Source organism: Astyanax mexicanus, chromosome 3, assembly GCF_023375975.1.
Source record: "Astyanax mexicanus isolate ESR-SI-001 chromosome 3, AstMex3_surface, whole genome shotgun sequence".
NCBI classification, from domain to species: domain Eukaryota; kingdom Metazoa; phylum Chordata; class Actinopteri; order Characiformes; family Acestrorhamphidae; genus Astyanax; species Astyanax mexicanus.
Window position 1 is genome coordinate 64,719,878 of NC_064410.1, and position 19,413 is coordinate 64,739,290.

A 19,413-nucleotide genomic window follows, 5' to 3' on the forward strand; every position below is an offset into this window, starting at 1 on the left:
GGGGGGGGTGCTGGCGCAGTACTTCAGGTGAGAACGAGGGGTGTTGCTGGCGGAATATGAAATAAAATAGCGCGTGCATCGCGTGGGGGGACAAAAACTTTACAGTGTGTCCCAATTTAGGGGCTGCATCCTTCAGAGGCTGTATTCGAAGATAGATTGCGTCACAGCTGCGCAGTAATACACCGCCTCTGTGGGTCGCATCCTTCAGAGTATGCTGCCTGTGAATTGGGACACACCCCGACACGAGCTGACTCTGGAAAGGAAATATGCACGTGAGGCGCAATATTTTGACGGCACCCCCGATGAAGCCAGACGGCACCCCAGGGTGCCGCGGCACCCTGGTTGAGAAACACTGGACTAGACATCCAATCAGGTAACCTTGTGCTTTACCATCTACCAGCAAAATTAAGTGACCAATCAAGTGACCTTGGGTTAAAGCTCTTCTATCCACCCATTAGCCACCTAGTCAATTATCCTTGCAATTAAACCCAACTACCCACCAATTGAAGATGCCCAATCAAGTAACCTTGGGTTACAGCTCAGCCATCCATCGACTAGACATCTAATCAGGTAATCTTGGATTGCAGCTCTACTTTTCTTCAGCCAGTCATTTAGCTTTGGGTTGCAACCTAGCTATCTACCAATTAGATGCCCACTCTAGTAACTATTGGTCAACCGGTCTTGGCTTTCTTTCTGACCATCCACTAATTAGGTGTCCAATCAAGTAACCTTGGGTTAAAGCTCTGCTATCCACCAATTAGTTACCCAGTCAATTATCCTTGCAATAAAACCCAACTACCCACCAATTGTAGATCCCCAATTAAGTAACCTTGGGTTACAGCTCAGCCATCCATCGACTAGACATCTAATCAGGTAATCTAGTTTTTTAGCTCTACTTTTCACCAGTTAGACAGCCAATCATGTAGCTCTGAGTTGCAAATCAACCACCCACCAATTGGATGCCCACTCTAGTAACTCTTGGTCAATCGGTCTTGGCTTTCTGACTGACCATGCACCAATTAGGTGCGCAATCAAGTGACCTTGGGCTACAGCTTTGTCATCCATTGACTAGACATCTAATCAGGTTATCTAGGTTTTTAGCCCCACCTTTCACTAATTAGGCAGCCAATCATGTATCTTTGGGTTGCAACCCAGCCATCTACCAATTAGATGACCACTCTAATAACTCTTGGTTACAGCTATATCTTCTATTGACTAGACATCCAATCAGGTAACCTTGTGCTCCATCTACCAGTAAAATCTTGGTCAAGTGGTCTTGGTTTTCTGCCTGACCACCCACTAAATAGGCGTCGAATCAAGTGACCTTGGGTTAAAGCTCTTCTTTCCACCCACTAGTCACCTAGTCAATTATCCTTGCAATTAAACCCAACTACCCACCAATTGAAGATGCCCAATCAAGTAACCTTGGGTTACAGCTCAGTCGTCCATCGACTAGACATCTAATGCAATCTTGGATTATACAGTAGTCCTACCATCCACCATCCATAGATGCTCTATCAAGTAACCCTGGGTCACGGCGTAATTAGTCATCTAGACGCAAGTAACCTTGGGTTAGAGCTCCACTGCCAAACAGCCAAACCACACCTGATCTGATCACACTCATATCACACTCACATTTCACACTCACCCTTCCAAATTTCACCAAATGTGTGTACTGAACAGGCAGACTTGAAGCTAAGCTACTGACCAGCAGAGACCAGCTTGTGACCAAATCTATAGAGGATTATTATTTCACTCCGGAAAATATATACTTACGATTTTACCCGCCCTGTCAGCTACTACATTCAGAGACACACAAACAAGCCATTATTTTAGTGTAGGCAGAACTATAGACGAGACCTGCTGAACATAAACACTGTCCTCTCATCCTGTTATTGGCATTTGTGAAAAGACAGCTGCGCAACGATAACCGTGAACGATACTACTCTCAACAGCAGTGTGAGATCTAATGGAAAGAGTGCAAAGGAGTGCGATTGACGAGGCACACTGTCCTGGTGTATATGTTTCAGGAGTGTGCGGATGACGATAATGATGACGATGTTGACAACGTCGTGTATCAAGACGGGCAGTAAGGATGCTGCATCTAGGAATCTAAACAGACGAAAAGCAAAGGCGAACAGACAGAACACAAATACTCTGGGATCGTTCATGAGCGTCTCATCCGTCAACGTAGCGACGGATACAAAAACCCTGCAGTGTTAAGGCAAAAAAGCATCAAACTCAATAATGGCTGGATGTGACTCCCTGTGCTCAGTTTGATTGGTCCACACCACCCACTCCTCTGACTCCTCTCCACCAATCACACACCTCACTCCTCAAACTCCTCCAACATATTAGCTATCCGTTCTCTAACGCTCTGCAATTCCTGCAGTTTTCCACTCGTTCCTTTGGCAAGACACAACAAAGAGTATTATTGGTTGGAATGGAGCATGGCTGCTTCTCTTACGCGAGTGGGTGAAGGTGAGAGCACGAGAGTGTGAATCTGTGCTGCTATTGAAATGAACTTCCGCCGTTTTTCACAGGACTGGGTAGAACTGTTATTTCAAAGAAGGCAAAACAAATGTAATAAATTCCAAAGCATCAGATGGCTTATCCTTAAAAAAGTGACTATCCTCAGTTGCATGAAAGGTGACAGGAGACATCAGTCCACAAGCAAAAACATCCATGGTGAGTCCCGTAATTTAAAGTCCCCCAGATGCTCAACGCATGTGCAGAAACAACCAAGGAAGACTTTACTTTAAACGAGACAAAGTGGATGCTCCCGACATACACACGTGTACCATGCACGACAGCGAGAGATAGAGCGATAGAGAGATAGAGATAAAGATAGAGAGATTAGAGAGGTCTGGTAACGTGTGACAATCAAGAAATGAAGACAAAAGCAGACACTCCTGTCCCACGATGCATTGCTTCACGACAGCTCCAGAGCTGAAGCTGGTGGTTCAGAAAGGCACGTGGCCATCTTGCACCGGTAGCACTCCAGGTAAAGGGAAATGAGGGGCCCGGACCTCCGCTGCAGGTCCAGCTGATCGACTGCTTCAGTCTCTTCAATCGCTTCAATTGCTTCAATCGTTTCAATCTCTTTAATTGCTTTAACCGCTTCAAAGTCTTTCCTTTCCTCCGTAGCCAGACCAGGCTGAGCTCGGGTTATCCTGCAGCGGGGTCCGTACTGTTTTCTTTCCGACAGAAATGGAAAACGAGTCACTCTGATTGAATTAATCATATGATATCTGAGGAGGATTTCAGTCCCTGTTAAGATCGTGTAAAAAAAACTGTTGAGTCGACTATTGACACGGATACTAGTTGGTACTCCTTTTGTGATGGCTTTTTCCAAAGAGTTTCGTCCCTTCCGACTCCAAGCCCCCCCATAAACACATACACAGATACACATCCTGGTGTGTGTGCGGAGATATATATCTTGTATAGGTACGTTTGTGTTTAAGTTTACGTTTACGCTTAAGCTTAACTTTACCGTTGTAATCGTAATCGTAATCACAACTGATTAACCTGCTTTGTGTGGTATGTATGAGTATTATTCATGTCCGTGTGTGTGTGTATGTATGTATCTATGTGTATGTGTATGTGTTGAAGTTCCAGAGTGCTACACCGACTAAATGGCCAATTTTAAGATCCCTTAAAAAACTCTTTTTTTTTAGTTTTCCTCTGCATAAAACCTCTTACCTTCTTCTGGAAGGGCCCCAGCACCCGTTCCAAATCTACAGTTGCTGTGTTAGTTTCTTATCTGATAGCAATATTATTTTGTTCCCTTTTTCTCGTAAAATAAAAGAGCAAAGTCTTATTTATTGAGTTGGTTCAGAAGTATTGTTTTGTTCATGGCTTGCCCATCAGACCTGGGGAGTGGACGGGACAGATAAGGGGTAAGGGACAGAGACAGTTCTCACACAGGATGTCCTGTGTTCTGTGCTCCTCCGGGACGAGCCGGGCGGTCGCCGAGACTCACGTATCGTCCGCGGGAGAGGACGAGTCCTCGTCGTCCTCTGCCTCCTCCACGGGACTCCCATCTGAATGTCTCTCCTCGTCCTCCTCCTCCACCACCGACTGAACCTGCAGTCGTCTCCTCCCCACCCTCTCCACGGCCACGTCCTCTCCGTCCACGTCCTCCCCGCCTCCCCCGGGGTCCGCCCCCGACTGCCGCTCCTCCTGTAAGGGATCTCCGACGTGATTGTGGTTGGACCCCTCGTCCTCCTGGGTCGGCTCGCCCTCCAGCGTGAGCTCGAACTGGAACTTGTCTATGCAGGAGTCGAGCTCGTTGTCGGGTATTGGAGGAGGAGAGGGGCTCTGGGGGATGGTGCTCTGGTACCAGTCCCTGTTGTCCTCCAGTGTATCTAGAATGTCCTGAGCATCGGGGTGCACCAGGTCACCCCACGTCTCCCACAAGGGATGCACGATGTAGTCAATGAAGCCCACCTGCAAAAGAAAAGACAGCAGGTCTTGAGAGACAGCAGCACTTTTTGAGAGGTATATTTGAAGTATATGTCTTGAGCGGTACTCTGCTTTTACCTGGCTTTTCTCCACCGATGCAGTGTGTTTGTCACACATGGGGCTGATCTCCATCCCTCGCTCACGCTCCTTGTCTCCCTGCCTGAAGAACTCCTCCATGATGCGCTCCGTCCACTGCCGGTACACTGCTAGAGGCTTGGTTGGGTTGCTGAGGTCAGCACAGTGCACCATGTTTCTCAGAACCTGTACAAACAGACACAGAATTCAATTCAATTTTATTTATATAGCGCTTTTTACAACAGAGGTTGTCACAAAGCCACTTTACAGGAAAAACAGGTCCACGCCTCTTATGAGCAGCACCACAGAGATGCCAATTTTATGGTGTCACAGTGGCAAAAAAACTCCCTTTAAGAGGAAGAAACCTTGGAAGGAACCAAGACGACAATTGAGACAATTGAGAAGTAGTTAACACACCCACTCAAGCTATCTTGATACTAATGTCGCTAGCAGGATGCTCCAAGACCAGTCACCAGGGTCTGTAATGCCACTAGCAGGTATGCGGATGCCGCTAGCGCATTGTTAGCGCTGCTAGGGCAACGTTCCAGGACCGGTCCCTAGGGTTTCTAATGCCACTGTTCTGGCAGTCCACACCTGGTGGCCGGCATCAGGCATGCTGCTAGCTCGTTCCAAGACTGGTTGCTGGAGTCGCTGCTGCTCCAACAATAGTGTTTTGCTAATTTTCATTGCCTGACGCTCAAACCCAGTTGTTGTCATTTCACATTTCATTAGTGCATTGCTAATGTGACTAACCCAACACTCCAAGCACGTTTACTGATGTTGTGAATTCAACTTACATGCCGTTATCCCAACATTTCAAGACCAGTTAGCGGCGTCTCTAATGCCACTAGCCCGACAGTCCATGCCCGGATGCTGGTGTTGCACATGCCGTTAGCATGTTGCTAATGCAACTATCCCGACACTCCAAGCCCAGTTGCTGGGATCACAGCCGTTTCAACATTAGTGTGCTTCTAATGTCACTAGCCTGACGCTCAAACCATGTTGCTGTCGTTGCACATGCCGCTAAACAGATGCTTAAACACCGATCACCGGCGTTTTTAATTCCACTAGCCCGATGGTCCAAGCCCGATTGCTGGACTGTGCATGCCGCTAGCATGTTGCTAATGCTGCTAGACTGACATTCCAAGCCTGGGTGCTGGTGCTCTTATGCTGCTAGCTCGATTCTCAAATCACATGCTGCTAGCACGTCGCTAATGCTGCTAGCAAATATAGTTGATTTAAAATGTCTAAGATTCTATATCTAAGGTTTATTTGTGTGTTTAGAAATGTTTATAAATATATATGATAAACTATAACCTGCTATAGAATTAGTGTTATGTAGTCAGTTGTATTAGTAATGTAAATTCTTACTCCTATTCGTCTTAAAATAGAAACAGCTTCATTTTACTGGAGAAACAGACTGGTTTAAGTAAAGGCATGCAGTGAAGCTCAGACTCAGATAGCATTTTATGACTTTTTGTAAAAATGACCAAAAGTGTTTTTTTGTGGGTTATACTTAAAAACATTGTTGTAAAAATGTTGCACATACATCTCTGGGTAATAATATATAAGAGCACTTAAAAATGATGAGTTTCTTTAATTTTACCAAATTAAAAACCTCTGGAATATAATCAAGAGGAAGATGGATGATCACAAACCATCAAACCACCAAACTGAACTGCTTGAATTTTTGCACCAGGAGTAAAGCAGCATAAAGTTATCCAAAAGCAGTGTGTAAGACTGGTGGAGGAGAACATGATGCCAAGATGCATGAAAAAAAAAAACTGTGATTAAAAAACAACCAGGGTTATTCCACCAAATATTGATTATTTCTGAACTCTTAAAACTTTATGATTATGAACTTGTTTTCTTTGCATTATTTGAGGTCTGAAAGCTCTGCATCTTTTTAGTTATTTCAGTCATTTCTCATTTTCTGTAAATAAATGCTCTAAATGAGAATATTTTTATTTGTAATTTGGGAGAAATGTTGTCTGTAGTTTATAGAATAAAACAACAATGTTAATTTTACTCAAACATAAACCTATAAATAGCTAAATCAGAGAAACTGATTCAGAAACTGAGAGTAGAACACGCTGCAGGAATTACAGGTGAAGCAGATCTTCGTACCTGTATACGGTCAGTGTAGTGATCCAGGAGCAGAACTCCTGAGCTGGTCACCTTCTTAGTCTCCACCATCGTCTTCAGATCCGCCAGTAAACTCATGTGCTTCGACATGTCCGTCGCCAGGACCTGAGAAAGAGCAGGAAATAACAGGTAACAGGTGAGAGAAGTTCAGAGTCTGTTATTGGATGAATCCTCGGTGATGAGAGTCTCACCATGTCGATGACGAGCTTGCGGAGGCTCTGCCGCTGTCTCTTGGTGAGGTTCTGGAAGATATCACAGTTCTCCTCGTGGAGCAGTTTGAAGCCCACGGCCAGGTGATGGTTCTCCAGTACTGACTCATCGTTGTACATCAGAGCCAGTTCAGAATCTGTAATCCACAGCAAACAGCAGGTTACAGGGTTTGGAGAATGAAAGTGAAACTCCTGGATTTAGAGCACAATAATTGATTGTGGTGACGGACAGTTCTGGTGGAAACAGGAGAGTTGAGGTGCACATTGAATTCTGGGTGATTTGATCAGTCGTGGTTTTATGTTTTTTGGATACAATCCGGGTTAGCACCCGAACATGCCTTTCAGACAGCTTCCTCTTACAGCGTCTACAGTTAATCCTGTTGGATGTGGTTGGTCCTTCTTGGTGGTATGCTGACATTACCCTGGATACCGTGGCTCTTGGTGCATCACAAAGACTTGCTGTCTTGGTCACAGATGCTCCAGCAAGACGTGCACCAACAGTTTGTCCTCTTTTGAACTCTGGTATGTGTCCCATAATGTTGTGTGCATTGTAATATTTAGAGCAGAACTGTGCTCTTACCCTGCTAATTGAACCTTCACACTCTGCTCTTACTGGTGCAATGTGCAATTAATGAAGATTGAACACCAGGCTGCTCCAATTTAGATATGAAACCTAAAATCACACACTAACATGATGACAGGTGTTTCAGTTTCATTCTCCAACCCCTTTATATCAGGTTAAGAAGGTGGATTTGGAATTCTTTTCAGGTTCCCATCAAAACATTAAACATTAACATTGAGTTTATTCCTGAACTGTTAGATGTCAGACTGTGATTGTATCCAGCTCTATAGTTATTACTCGATTTTGCGCACTATAAAGTGCACTAGATTGTAAAGTGTATTATGTGACACTATTAAGGAACAGGATTGTCGCCATGTTTTCCTTATAATTCGGCAGGTCTTACCGCTGGGTGGTGTAATGCTAAGCTAAGCTAAGTAAACAAAACTGTAAACTGTACTCTTTTAAAGTTAATCGAGCGCTGGATGTTAATCTACACAGATTTCTCTCCTGAAAAATGTTTATTTGGGTGAGTAAAGAACTTCTGTTTATTTACAGTAAGCTTAGATTTCCAGATTTTCACTAAAGCTGGGTGCAGCAGCATTAGCAATAGCGGCTACCTGCTAACACAAAGGAACCCTAAATGTTTCTGTAAGCCAGGGTGATATTAGCTAGCGGTTTGTCACTCGTAACTTGTTTTAACACGGTAAACAAAAAGTTTGATATACTCCCCTCTGAACAGTGAAAGAGATAACTAGCGCTTAGTGCAGTTAGCAGCTAATGCTAATACTGCTCCAGTCTCGGCGCTAGAGAACTAAACTGAAACTCCTGTATAAATAAAAAGATAGCATAATTAAGGCCCTATCTTACACCCTTCACAGCGTCAACCAGCAGCTCAGTTTCCTCTGCTGAGAAGAGTTTGTTGAACACGTCCAGGTAGCTGCACCGTTACAATAGCAATCCGCCAAAGTCAGAGCTCACCTGATCTACTCTTAAAGAGAATGATGAGCTCTTAAAGAGACGCTCTGATTGGTTTATTTTACTTTACACCCAAAATTAATTAACCACAGCCATGATTAACTAAGAGAATTAATAAATGCCTTCATTCAAGGTGTACTTTTCCCGTCGTTACGATAGCAAAGACACAGAGACACGTCCTAAATCAACCTGCACGGTGTATGGTTGATGGCTCGCGTACAGATTGTTAAAATAGGGCATTATAACTATAAATTGCCCTCAGATTATTTTATAGTTTACTAAGAAAGATACACTTTTAAAAGAAGCTAGTTTAGCTCGTTTTATCTCCAGCAGTAACCCTAAATTAGCACTATATTCTGTAGCTAAACGAGTTGAGATGAATGTGGTTGTGGTAGTCTGGACACGTCCAGGTAGCTGCACCGTTAAAATAGCAATCCACCAAAGTCAGAGCTAGGAGAATTTTGCTTTGCGTTTCAAGACGTGCAAGGTGTACTTTTCCCGTCGTTATGACAGCAAAGACAGTCTGTCTGTTATAACTCTGACTTACTGGTATTGATTAGGAACTGGTTGGAGACTCCAGGATGATCCACATCATGAATGGCAGCAGCGAACAGTGCAGCCAGAATCTCCAGGTCGGTGAAGACGGCCTGATGAAGAGAGAAATATCACACAGATTAAATCTGGAGATCACGTTAACTCTGCGTGACCTACGTACGACAGGAACGTGAACTCACGTCCAGAGCGGGCGTGGACAGCAGCACGTGCGTGGACTGCGTGACGTCGGCCGCGTGCAGGCTGTTGTGATAGGCCACGTTGGCGTGGTAGTGATCCTCCAGCGTCATCACGTACGTGATAAACGTGTCCACTGGGATCCGGAACGTCTTCAGCAGATCCCTCTCCTTTAACACAGGAAAACAAGATCAGTGAGGAAGAATTCCTGAGATATACCAGCCCTGTACCTCAGCCCTGATATATTATCTGATTACTGTGATCTGATTATGATCATTTAATCATCGACCAATCAAAACGCATCGCTTTTAGACTCGTCTTTCACTAAAGCGTCCAGATCCTGTTTCCTCTCTCAGTGTTTATATTATTAAACCTGATACTACAGTACAGTAATCAGCACTGATACACAATAAACACACTGACAAAAAACACCAGTTAAATTTACTGTAAAAAAGTTTTAAAACTTTCTGCATTTGCTTTTGTTTAATTAAATTTAATTTCAGATAAATTTAAATAACTTCAACTCGGTTTCAAGACTTAAATAGAGTTACACAGAGTAAATAAGAGAACTGACCGTCAGTCAATCCTTTCTTTTAGTAAACTTTACTTCATTTCTGCATAAAATATTACCTAATTACAATGATTTAACTTATACAATAATATTATAGGATTGATTCAGCAGTTCCATCATTGTAATATTTTCGATGGTCTTTGCAGTGCTGCATGCTCTCACAATGGACTTCGCTCACTCCACAGATCACGAGACACTATGGCGTTCCCGCTCTCCGAGCTAGTGATTGTTTCCACCTGTTCTCCCCTGTATAAATACCCATTGTCATAGGAACCGGGGGGGGGGATGGGTGGGATGTGTCCCACCTAATATCAAAACGTGGAAAGGTGGATTTGTCCCCCCCAAAATATGATACCGCAGAAAAAGCAGAAGTTGTTTTAAAATAAACGTTTATTTTAAAAGTGCGCCGAAATCTGACCCCCCACCAGGAAAAGCACGTTTATTTTTCTCAATTTCTTGCGAGTCAGCGTAGCTTAGAACAGTATTATTAAAGTAGTTATTTATATTTCTAAGTAAAGTTAAAGCCGTAAAGAAGAGGTGGGTGCGTATGCGCTCCTGAGAGGTGGTGCTTTTCTTGGCGGGGGTGCTGAATTTAGCACAACACCAGCTTTACACGCGAGATCATTGATGAGAGCAATGAATCACATCAATAACAAAAACAATATACTGCAATAAAAACGACTTCTGGATAATGTCTTGTTCTGATAACAGACTGGAAGCGTTTGGGTTATGTCAAAAATCTCTATAAAACGTAAAATAACATTTTTATAAAAGGACCCCATCATAAGAAGTGCTCTCAGACTTTCGTTAGCTGCCTTGCCCATTCTATTGATTACCTGTTGCCGACCTTTTTGTAATTTTGACTTCTATTTTGCCTTCTTCTATAATGCTGAACTTTTCATGTATTACCCTGGTTTGCCTGAGTACCCTCTGGTATGTTGTATATTTACTCCAATTTTGTTACTGACCCTGCCTGTCCCTCACAACTCTTGTAGGCCTAGTCCCTTCAGAAATAAATGGTAATTGTGTCTAAGTGTTCATTTTTTCTAAAAGTATTTTGATACCACTTTAAAATAAGACTACATTTATAAAGGGTATATAAATGGTTTATTACAATTAGTTTATTAATGGTTACTAAGTAGGTTGTAAATGCCTTAAAAATCACTAATAATCAGTTATAACACATACATAGAAAGGGCAATAATGACCTGTTATTTGCCCAATAGTGAACCCACAGCCATCTATATTGTTGACCTTTCTACGTATGTGTTATAACTGATTATTAATGATTTTTAAGGCATTTACAACCTAATTAGTAACATTAATAAACTAATTGTAAACCATGAATAAACCCTTTATAAAGGTAGTCTTATTTTAAAGTGGTACCGTTATTTTTCTCCTTTATTTAGTTGAGTAGTTGTTTCTTCTCATAATCTGGATTCGAACATTACTCAAATATTCACTATTCACTGTATACCTGTAACTCTACCTCTTCACTACTTTACTTTAACTGATGCTCTCAAACACTTTATTAAGAGACAAGAAATTCAAGTAATTAACTCTTGATGAGTTCAGCACAGCTGTTAACTGAAAGCCTGAATTCCAGGAGACTCTACCTCATAAAACTGACTGAGAAAATCCAGCAGAGATGTTCAAATCTGAAAGAATCTAAAATATAAAACATATTCTGGTTTATTTAACATTTTTTTGTTTAGTAAATAATTCCATATGTTTTTATTTATAGTTTGGATGAGTTTAGAATTAATCTACAGTACAGAACATTTTAAAATAATGAAAACAGCTCACACACCTGGAAGATGGCGAACATTATACAGCTCAGAGGTCTGTTATTGGAAAACTCAGCCACTTGGAAGATATTAAGGCCCCACTTATTCAAGTCGTTCAGCTCCTGCAAACACAGAACATCATAAAACACACAGTCCTGAATTACTGAATAATTATATTATCTGAACCTTTGATCTTTATGCAATCAACCCTGAGATCTGGAAGCAATATAAATAAACACACACAGTGAAAACAATGATTTTTAACATCATTAATACATTAGAATTCATATAAATGTAATTTTCTCATGAGGAAGAAGTTAGATCACACCCATATTAAACCTGCCTGGTTTAATCAGCAGCAGATCTTCTGAATATATCTACACTGATGGGCGTGGTGTTCTGGAAATGAGCTGAACCGTTACAATAGCAATCCACCAAAGTCAGAGCTCACCTGATCTACTCTTAAAGAGAATGATGAGCAAAAGAGACACTCTGATTGGTTTATTTTACGTTACGCCCAAAATGAACCACACCCATCATTAATTAAGAGAATTAGTACAGGCCTTTTATTGGTTTCAAGCCACGCAATATGTACTTTTCCCATTGTTTCGATAGCAAAGACACACTGACATGCCATTAAATCAAGCTGCACAATTCACGGTTGACAATAGGGCCCATCATCACAATGTGTTGTGCATGATAGTGATGATATCACTGTGATGGTGTGATTGTGTGATAGTTGATATATCAAAAAACAACAAACACTTTTATTACCCTATTCATTAGATTATAGCGCCACCATGTGGAGTAATGAAGCAGTAACTTTAGTAAGTCTAATTGGGGGTGGGGCTTAGGGAGTTTAAAGCGCATATGTTTCAGTAAAAATGTCCAACTTAGATTCCACATATCGATATTGCAATGCAAACGAAAATATGACATACAGCTCTGCAAAAACAATAGAGACACTTAAAAATGATGAGTTTCTTTGATTTTACCAAATTAAAAACCTCTGGAATTTAATCAAGAGGAAGATGGATGATCACAAACCATCAAACCACCAAACTGAACTGCTTGAATTATTACACCAGGAGTAAAGCAGCATAAAGTTATCCAAAAGCAGTGTGTAAGACTGGTGGAGGAGAACATGATGCCAAGATGCATGAAATTAAAAACTGTGATTAAAAACCAGGGTTATTCCACCAAATATTGATTATTTCTGAACTCTTAAAACTTTATGAATATGAACTTGTTTTCTTTGCATTATTTGAGGTCTGAAAGTTCTGCATCTTTTTTTGTTATTTCAGTCATTTCTCATTTTCTGTAAATAAATGCTCTAAATGAGAATATTTTTATTTGGAATTTGGGAGAAATGTTGTTTGTAGTTTATAGAATAAAACAACAATGTTCATTTTACTCAAACATAAACCTATAAATAGCAAAATCAGAGAAACTGATTCAGAAAATGAAGTGCTCTCTTCATTTTTTACAGAGCTGTAATGCGATTTGAAGATTTTGTTCCATCCCCCCTCCTGACTGTAGTATCTCCTCATGTTAAAACCTGATGACGGTAGTGTAGTGGGTGTAACCGGTTAGTACCCTGGCGAGTGCGTCCTCTTGCTCGGTCTTGATGCCGAAGCGTGGCAGGGCGGCGCTGGTCAGGCTGGAGCTGTGGGTCAGCTTCTTCACACCGCTGATGTGGCACATGGGCTTCTCGCGCTCCCGCAGCGTCGGAGACGGGATCTCCACCTCGTTCTGCTTATCTGAGGAACACAGGACACATCAGATCTGAGAAATGTTCTGCAGAACAGAACCAGAACCTGCAGCAGAACTTGGTCGGATAAGGGCTCTGAGTGTTCCAGCGGGCTAAATTGCTGCCACTATGATCAGGAGATCGCTGATTTGCAGCTTGCCATCAGCTGCCGGAGTCCTGGGAGAGCACAGTTGGCTCTCTCTTGCTCTCTCTGGGTGGGTACAGTACAGTAGATGACGCTCTCTCTTTCCCCTCATCACTCCTAGGGTGATGTGGATCAGCACAAGGCTGCGTCTGTGAGCTGATGTATCAGAACCGAGTCGCTGTGCTTTCCTCCGAGCGTTATTGCTGTGATGCTACTCGGCAATGCTACAGCACCATAGCCGTAAAAATAAACTAATAAAGAAACTCACCTAGGAAGGTAGTGGAGATGTACTCAGACACCTGGTTCCCTGATCGGCTCATCTCCGACAGGTGAGATAGCTCCCTGTTCAGCATCCTCTTAAACTGCAGGAGGAAACAGAACAAGAGAGAAACATCATCAAAATGTTTACTATAAATGTAATACAGCAGCATGGAAAAGGATTTCCCCCTACAGATTTCTTTTGTTTTTGCTATTTAATCAAACTTACATTTTTTATATTATCAATCAAACTTTAATATCAGACAAATATAACCTAAAGAAATATAATAAGCACTTTTTAAATCATGATTTCTTATGATTTTTTAAAGCTTTATTTATTGAGTTTTTTTAAGTACTTGGCATTTACAACGTAAATATGTTCATTACTTACACAGTACAAATACATAGCCATACATCAAGAATTAGTGATAAACTGATATTAATAATAACAAGCCAAAGTACAAAAGACCAAGTATTACAAAGGATAACAAAACTAAATCAAGGGTGGAAAAAAGGAAAAGAAAGAAAGAAAGTGCCAAATATCTTCTACATCCATTAATGTTTAATCATTCAGTCAAAATGATGATTTCATTTATTAAGAAACAAAAAAATCTATCCAAAACAATCAAACCCTGTAAAAAATAGTTTCCCCCATAAATTAAGTCTGAGTTCAATTTTACTACTAATCACAGCTAGAACCTGTCTCAAAAATAGAAGATTTCAAAAAGCAGCACATTATTATTAAACCCCCATCTGAAGAAACTCAACAACAGATGAGAAAAAACTAAGATTACTGATTAAATACAGTGGCTTGCAAAAGTATTCATACACCTTGAACGTTTTCACGTTTTCAAGGATTCAAGGAGATTTTATTGTCATTCGCATCACATGTGGTACATGAGGTGGAACAAAATTGTGATCTCATGATCCAGTTTTACACCCAAAGAGCTGTTATTAATAGATATATAGATAAAAAAAGAATACAATAAAAGAAATAGAATATACAAAATAGATAGATACATATCCCAAAGAATAAAATAAATAAATAGAGAGTAGAAGGTTCAGCAACATGAAGTCCAGAGTGCAAGTGTGCTATAGCAGCATGATAATATGAATTAGAGCAGTGGAGATAAAGTGTCTCAGTGCAAGTAAAGTGACCATGTTGGTAAACAGTAAACAGTAATTTGTCCTTGGTGTCAGTGCAGTGTGTTGTTAAGTGGAGTTTAAGAGTCTTACAGCTTCCGGAATGAAGCTGTTTCTCAGTCTTGTTGTTTTGCACTTGATGCTCCGCAGCCTCCGGCCTGAGGGGAGTGGGACAAAAAGTGCGTGTGCTGGGTGGGTGGGATCCTTCCTGATGCAGGTGGCCCTCTTCCTGCACCTGGAGGTGTAAATGTCTGTGGTGCTGGGGAAGCTAACTCCAACAATCCTCTGTGCAGCCTTCACCACCCTCTGCAGTGCTTTCCTGTCTGCAGCAGAGCAGCTTCCATGCCACACGTTGATGCTGGAGCACACGACGCTCTCCACCACACATCTGTAGAAGGAGGTGAGGACTGCGCTCCCGAGTCCAGCTCGTCTCAGCTTCCTGAGGAAGTAGAGCCGCTGATGTGCCTTCCTGACCAGAGTGGAGGTGTTGTTGCTCCAGGTGAGGTTGCTGCTCAGGTGCACACCCAAGTACCTGTAGCTGTCGACCACTTCCACCGCAGATCCTCCAATGTGCAGGGGGAGGTGGGCATGCTTGCCCCTTCTGAAGTCCACAATCAACTCCTTTGTCTTTTTTACATTGATGCAGAGGTTGTTTTCTCTGCACCAATCCTCCAGGTGTTCCACCTCCTGCCTGTAGCTGGACTCATCTCTGTTCGTGATGCATCCAACCACTGCCGTGTCGTCCGCAAACTTCACAATATGACAGCCTGGATGGAGAGGTGAGCAGTCATATGTGAGCAGTGTGAACAGGAGGGGGCTCAGCACACAGCCCTGAGGGGAGCCAGTGCTGAGGATTATGGAGGGGGAGGAGATGTTGTGAATCCTCACAGACTGCGGCCTGTTGGTCAGGAAGTCTAGGACCCAGTTGCACAGGGAAGAGCTCAGTCCAAGTGAGGAGAGTTTGGTTATCAGTGTCTGAGGAATCATGGTGTTGAAAGCAGATGTGAAGTCCACAAAGAGCATACGGACGTAGGAATCCTTCTGCTCCAGGTGGGTGAGGGCAGTGTGGACCACGGAGGAAATGGCATCCTCTGTGGATCGGTTCTTCCTGTATGCGTACTGGTGTGGATCCACAGTGATGTTGATGGTGGCTTTGATGTGGGTCTGAACCAGTCTTTCAAAGCACTTTGTGACTATCGGAGTGAGGGCCACTGGCCGGTAGTCATTCAGACCTGTCACTGTGGAGCTCTTGGGGACCGGGATGATGGTGGCGGTCTTCAGGCAAGTGGGGACAGCTGCCTGGATGAGGGACGCGTTGAAAATGTCGGCCAGGACGTCCGAGAGCTGGTCTGCGCAGTCTTTTAGCACCTGTCCGGGGATGTTGTCCGGGCCGGCAGCTTTCCGGGGGTTAATCCTCCTCAGCGTCCTCCTTACTTCTGCTGGTGTCACGCTGAGGGGCTCCTCTCCTGGTGAGTGTGGGAGTCTGGTGCTGGGGGGGGTGTCAGGGTTCTCAAAGCGGGCGTAGAACGTGTTGAGAGCCTCAGGCAGGGATGGGTCTTTGGAGCTTTGTGCAACGTTAGATTTGTAGTCCGTGATGCACTTGATGCCCCTCCACATGCTCTGTGGATCCTGGGAGGAAAAGTGTCCCTGGATTTTCTGAGCATATGCAGCTTTTGCCCTCTTAACTCCAGCAGTCAGCTCTCTTCTAGCCCTCCTGAGTTCATCCGAGTCTCCAGATCTGAAGGCAGCATCCCTGGCTTTCAGCAGGGAACGCACCTCTGCGTTCAGCCAGGGCTTCTGGTTCGGGTAGCAAGTCACAGTCTTGGTGGTAGTGACATCCTCAGTGCACTTGCTGATGTACCCGAGAACAGCAGATGTGTATTCCTCCAGATACAGCTCCCCCTCACACTCAGCAGCATCCCTGAAGACCTGCCAGTCTGTGCAGCCGAAGCAGTCCTGCAGCACAGCGGCGCCGTCACTGGGCCACACCGTGATGGTTTTCTGTGTGGGTTTTGAGCGTCGCAGTGGGGGGTGGTATGCGGGGACCAGCATGATGGAGATGTGGTCCGATAGCCCGAGGTGGGGGCGGGGGAAGGCTTTGTAAGCGTCTTTCACAGAGGAGTAAACACGGTCCAGCGTGTTATTACCTCGCGTTGGAATGTTCACGTGTTGGTAAAACCTCGGCAGCGTGTTCTTCAGTTCTACGTGGTTAAAATCCCCCGCTACCACGTAGAACGCGTCCGGATGCTTGTTCTGAAGCGAGCTGATGTTGTCATAAAGCTCCTTCAGCGCGTTGTTAGCATTAGCATCCGGTGCTATGTAAACAGCAATCACGAAGCGCGGAGGAGCTGCAGCTCGCCCAGCGTAGCTCGGATATTATTGTCTATAGTTGCTGTTTTACTGACCAAACTGTCCTTAATCCTCAGAAGTTCGGTTCTGCTGTAACTCACATGCGTGGGGCGCGTAAAGTTGGGTTCAGAACCGACGTAAAAACAGCTCAAAATAGGGTGTTCGCTAGGAGCGTGAGAAGCCGCTGCACTACTGCGCGGCTTACCTTACATCCACAAACTTAAACTTATTTTATAGAGATTTAACTGATAAATCAACACAAAGTAGCACATAATTGCTAAGTGAAATTAAAAGTATACATCGCTTTCAAAATTTTTATCAAATCAAAATCTGTGCAGTGCAAAAGTGTGCAGTGCAAATGTATTCAGCCCCCTTTACTCTGAAACCACTAAATAAAATCCAGCGGTCACTCTCCTTCAGAAGTCTTAAATTAATGAATTAATAGAGTTAATAATCCAGCTGTAATCTGTAGACTGGTAATCTGGCATACCGGGCAAATGCCCGGTGGGCCGACAGTCCTCGGGGGCCGATGCTTTTTTTAGAGACCGGCCCACAATTTAGAGGGGGCGGCCCATTGGCCCATATTCAATATTGAGAGTGGACTGAACCAATCAGGATCTAGGAAGAAAGCGACCACACCCTTTCTCTGTGTGGTTCAATGATGTAAATCATGATCTTTGGTTGTTTGTTCCACCTAGATCAAAAGATCCTCTCATGATGAGAGTAGGAGTTAACCCTGGTTCCAAGCATTTAATATATTTTTTTTATATATAATGAATTTTTATTATGAAGTTGATAATGGTGAGCCTATACAGAATGTATACATTCTGTGGTTTATTAGTGAACACTTGTGAACAAACAGCATCATGAAGAGCAGGAAGGAACTCTGCAGACAGGTCAGAGATAAAGTTGTGTAGAAGAAGTTTAAAGCAGGGTTAGATTATAAAAACACATCCCAAGCTTTAATCATCACAATCAGCTCTGTTCCATCAATCCATCATCAAAAAAACAACAAACCTGAAACAGTTACTCTACTAAAACTGATTATACAAACAAACCAAGACCTGAACCAACCGTCCACCCAACCTGACAGATCCAGCAAGAACAGCTGAGAGGCCCATGATCACTCTGGAGGAGCTGCAGAAATTTGGTGCTCACTACATAGTATCTAATGTTCACCACATCAGTATCTAGTGCTCAGCACACAGTATCTGATATTCACCACATTGTATCTTGTGCAAACCACATAATATCTAGTGCTCACCACATAGTATCTGTTCACCACATTGTATTTGGTGCTTACCATATAATATCTCATATTCCCCGCATTGTATCTGGTGCTCACCACACAGTGTCTGATTTTCACCGCATATTATTTTATAATCACTATTTTTTTCTGGTGACCCCCACATGATATTTAGTGCTCACCACACATCTGATGTTCACCACATAGTATCTAGTGCTGAACACATAGTATCCGATATTCATCCCATTGTATCTGGTGCTCACAACATAGTATTTGGTGCTCACCATATAGTATCTGATGCTCACCACATTGTATCTGGTGCTCACCAAATAGTATCTGGTGCTCACCATATAGTATCTGATGCTCACCACATAGTACTTGGTACATAGTACACCTCTTTTTTTTTTACCAAATTAATGACACCACATCCTTTTTACCTGTAAAAAACACAAAAATATGTTCTTTCAGGATGTACAATTATTTAAAATAAAATGTTTTTATATTAACTCGTATTAATATGAAATGAGAGGAAGCAGTTCTGATTGGCTGAATGATTGACAGTGTCTGAAACAGGCTGTTTTTAATCCATCCTTTGATATGATTCGGTCTAATCGATGTCTTTAATTAATTAAGCTTTAATTAAGAGCAGGACAGTCAGAGTTTCGATTGGTCTGACTGCAGTAATCGCCATGGTGACGGGGTGATAAATGAGGCCTGTGTGATATGAAGCATCTCGACCAATCAGAAGCAGCTTTTATAAACCTTATAAACTCCAGCCCGGCCCGGTCCCGATCACCGGGTTCACCTCGGGATCCAGACCAGAACCCCACTCAGCCCACCGACCGGTCCTTCACACGTTACAATCTCCATGGCAACGTGCAGGTTTCCTTAGCAACTGCCTCCTCACAGTCCCTCCTGCGGCATGATGGGAGTGAGGAGACTGGTCGCGCGACAGTCGGACAGAGTGGGCAGGTGTCTGTCTCTGACCTCCCCAAGGTCATCTCT

At 43.1% G+C, this 19,413-nt stretch overlaps 1 protein-coding gene across 2 annotated transcripts in view; it reads right to left on the reverse strand.

Annotated features, from left to right (window-relative positions):
• Window positions 1-358: 358 nt before the first annotated feature.
• Window positions 359-19,413, reverse strand: part of pde4a (phosphodiesterase 4A, cAMP-specific) — a 208,049-nt gene continuing 188,994 nt past the window's right edge. For both annotated transcript variants that reach the window (XM_049475648.1, XM_049475649.1), the window contains 9 exons: window positions 13,681-13,774; window positions 13,114-13,277; window positions 11,541-11,639; window positions 9,165-9,329; window positions 8,978-9,077; window positions 6,876-7,030; window positions 6,667-6,789; window positions 4,543-4,725; window positions 359-4,449 (listed from right to left, as the gene is read on the reverse strand). In XM_049475648.1, coding sequence (XP_049331605.1) covers window positions 3,979-4,449; window positions 4,543-4,725; window positions 6,667-6,789; window positions 6,876-7,030; window positions 8,978-9,077; window positions 9,165-9,329; window positions 11,541-11,639; window positions 13,114-13,277; window positions 13,681-13,774 — 1,554 coding nt within the window. In that variant the 3' untranslated portion in view covers window positions 359-3,978. The remainder of the gene's footprint in view (window positions 4,450-4,542; window positions 4,726-6,666; window positions 6,790-6,875; window positions 7,031-8,977; window positions 9,078-9,164; window positions 9,330-11,540; window positions 11,640-13,113; window positions 13,278-13,680; window positions 13,775-19,413) is intronic.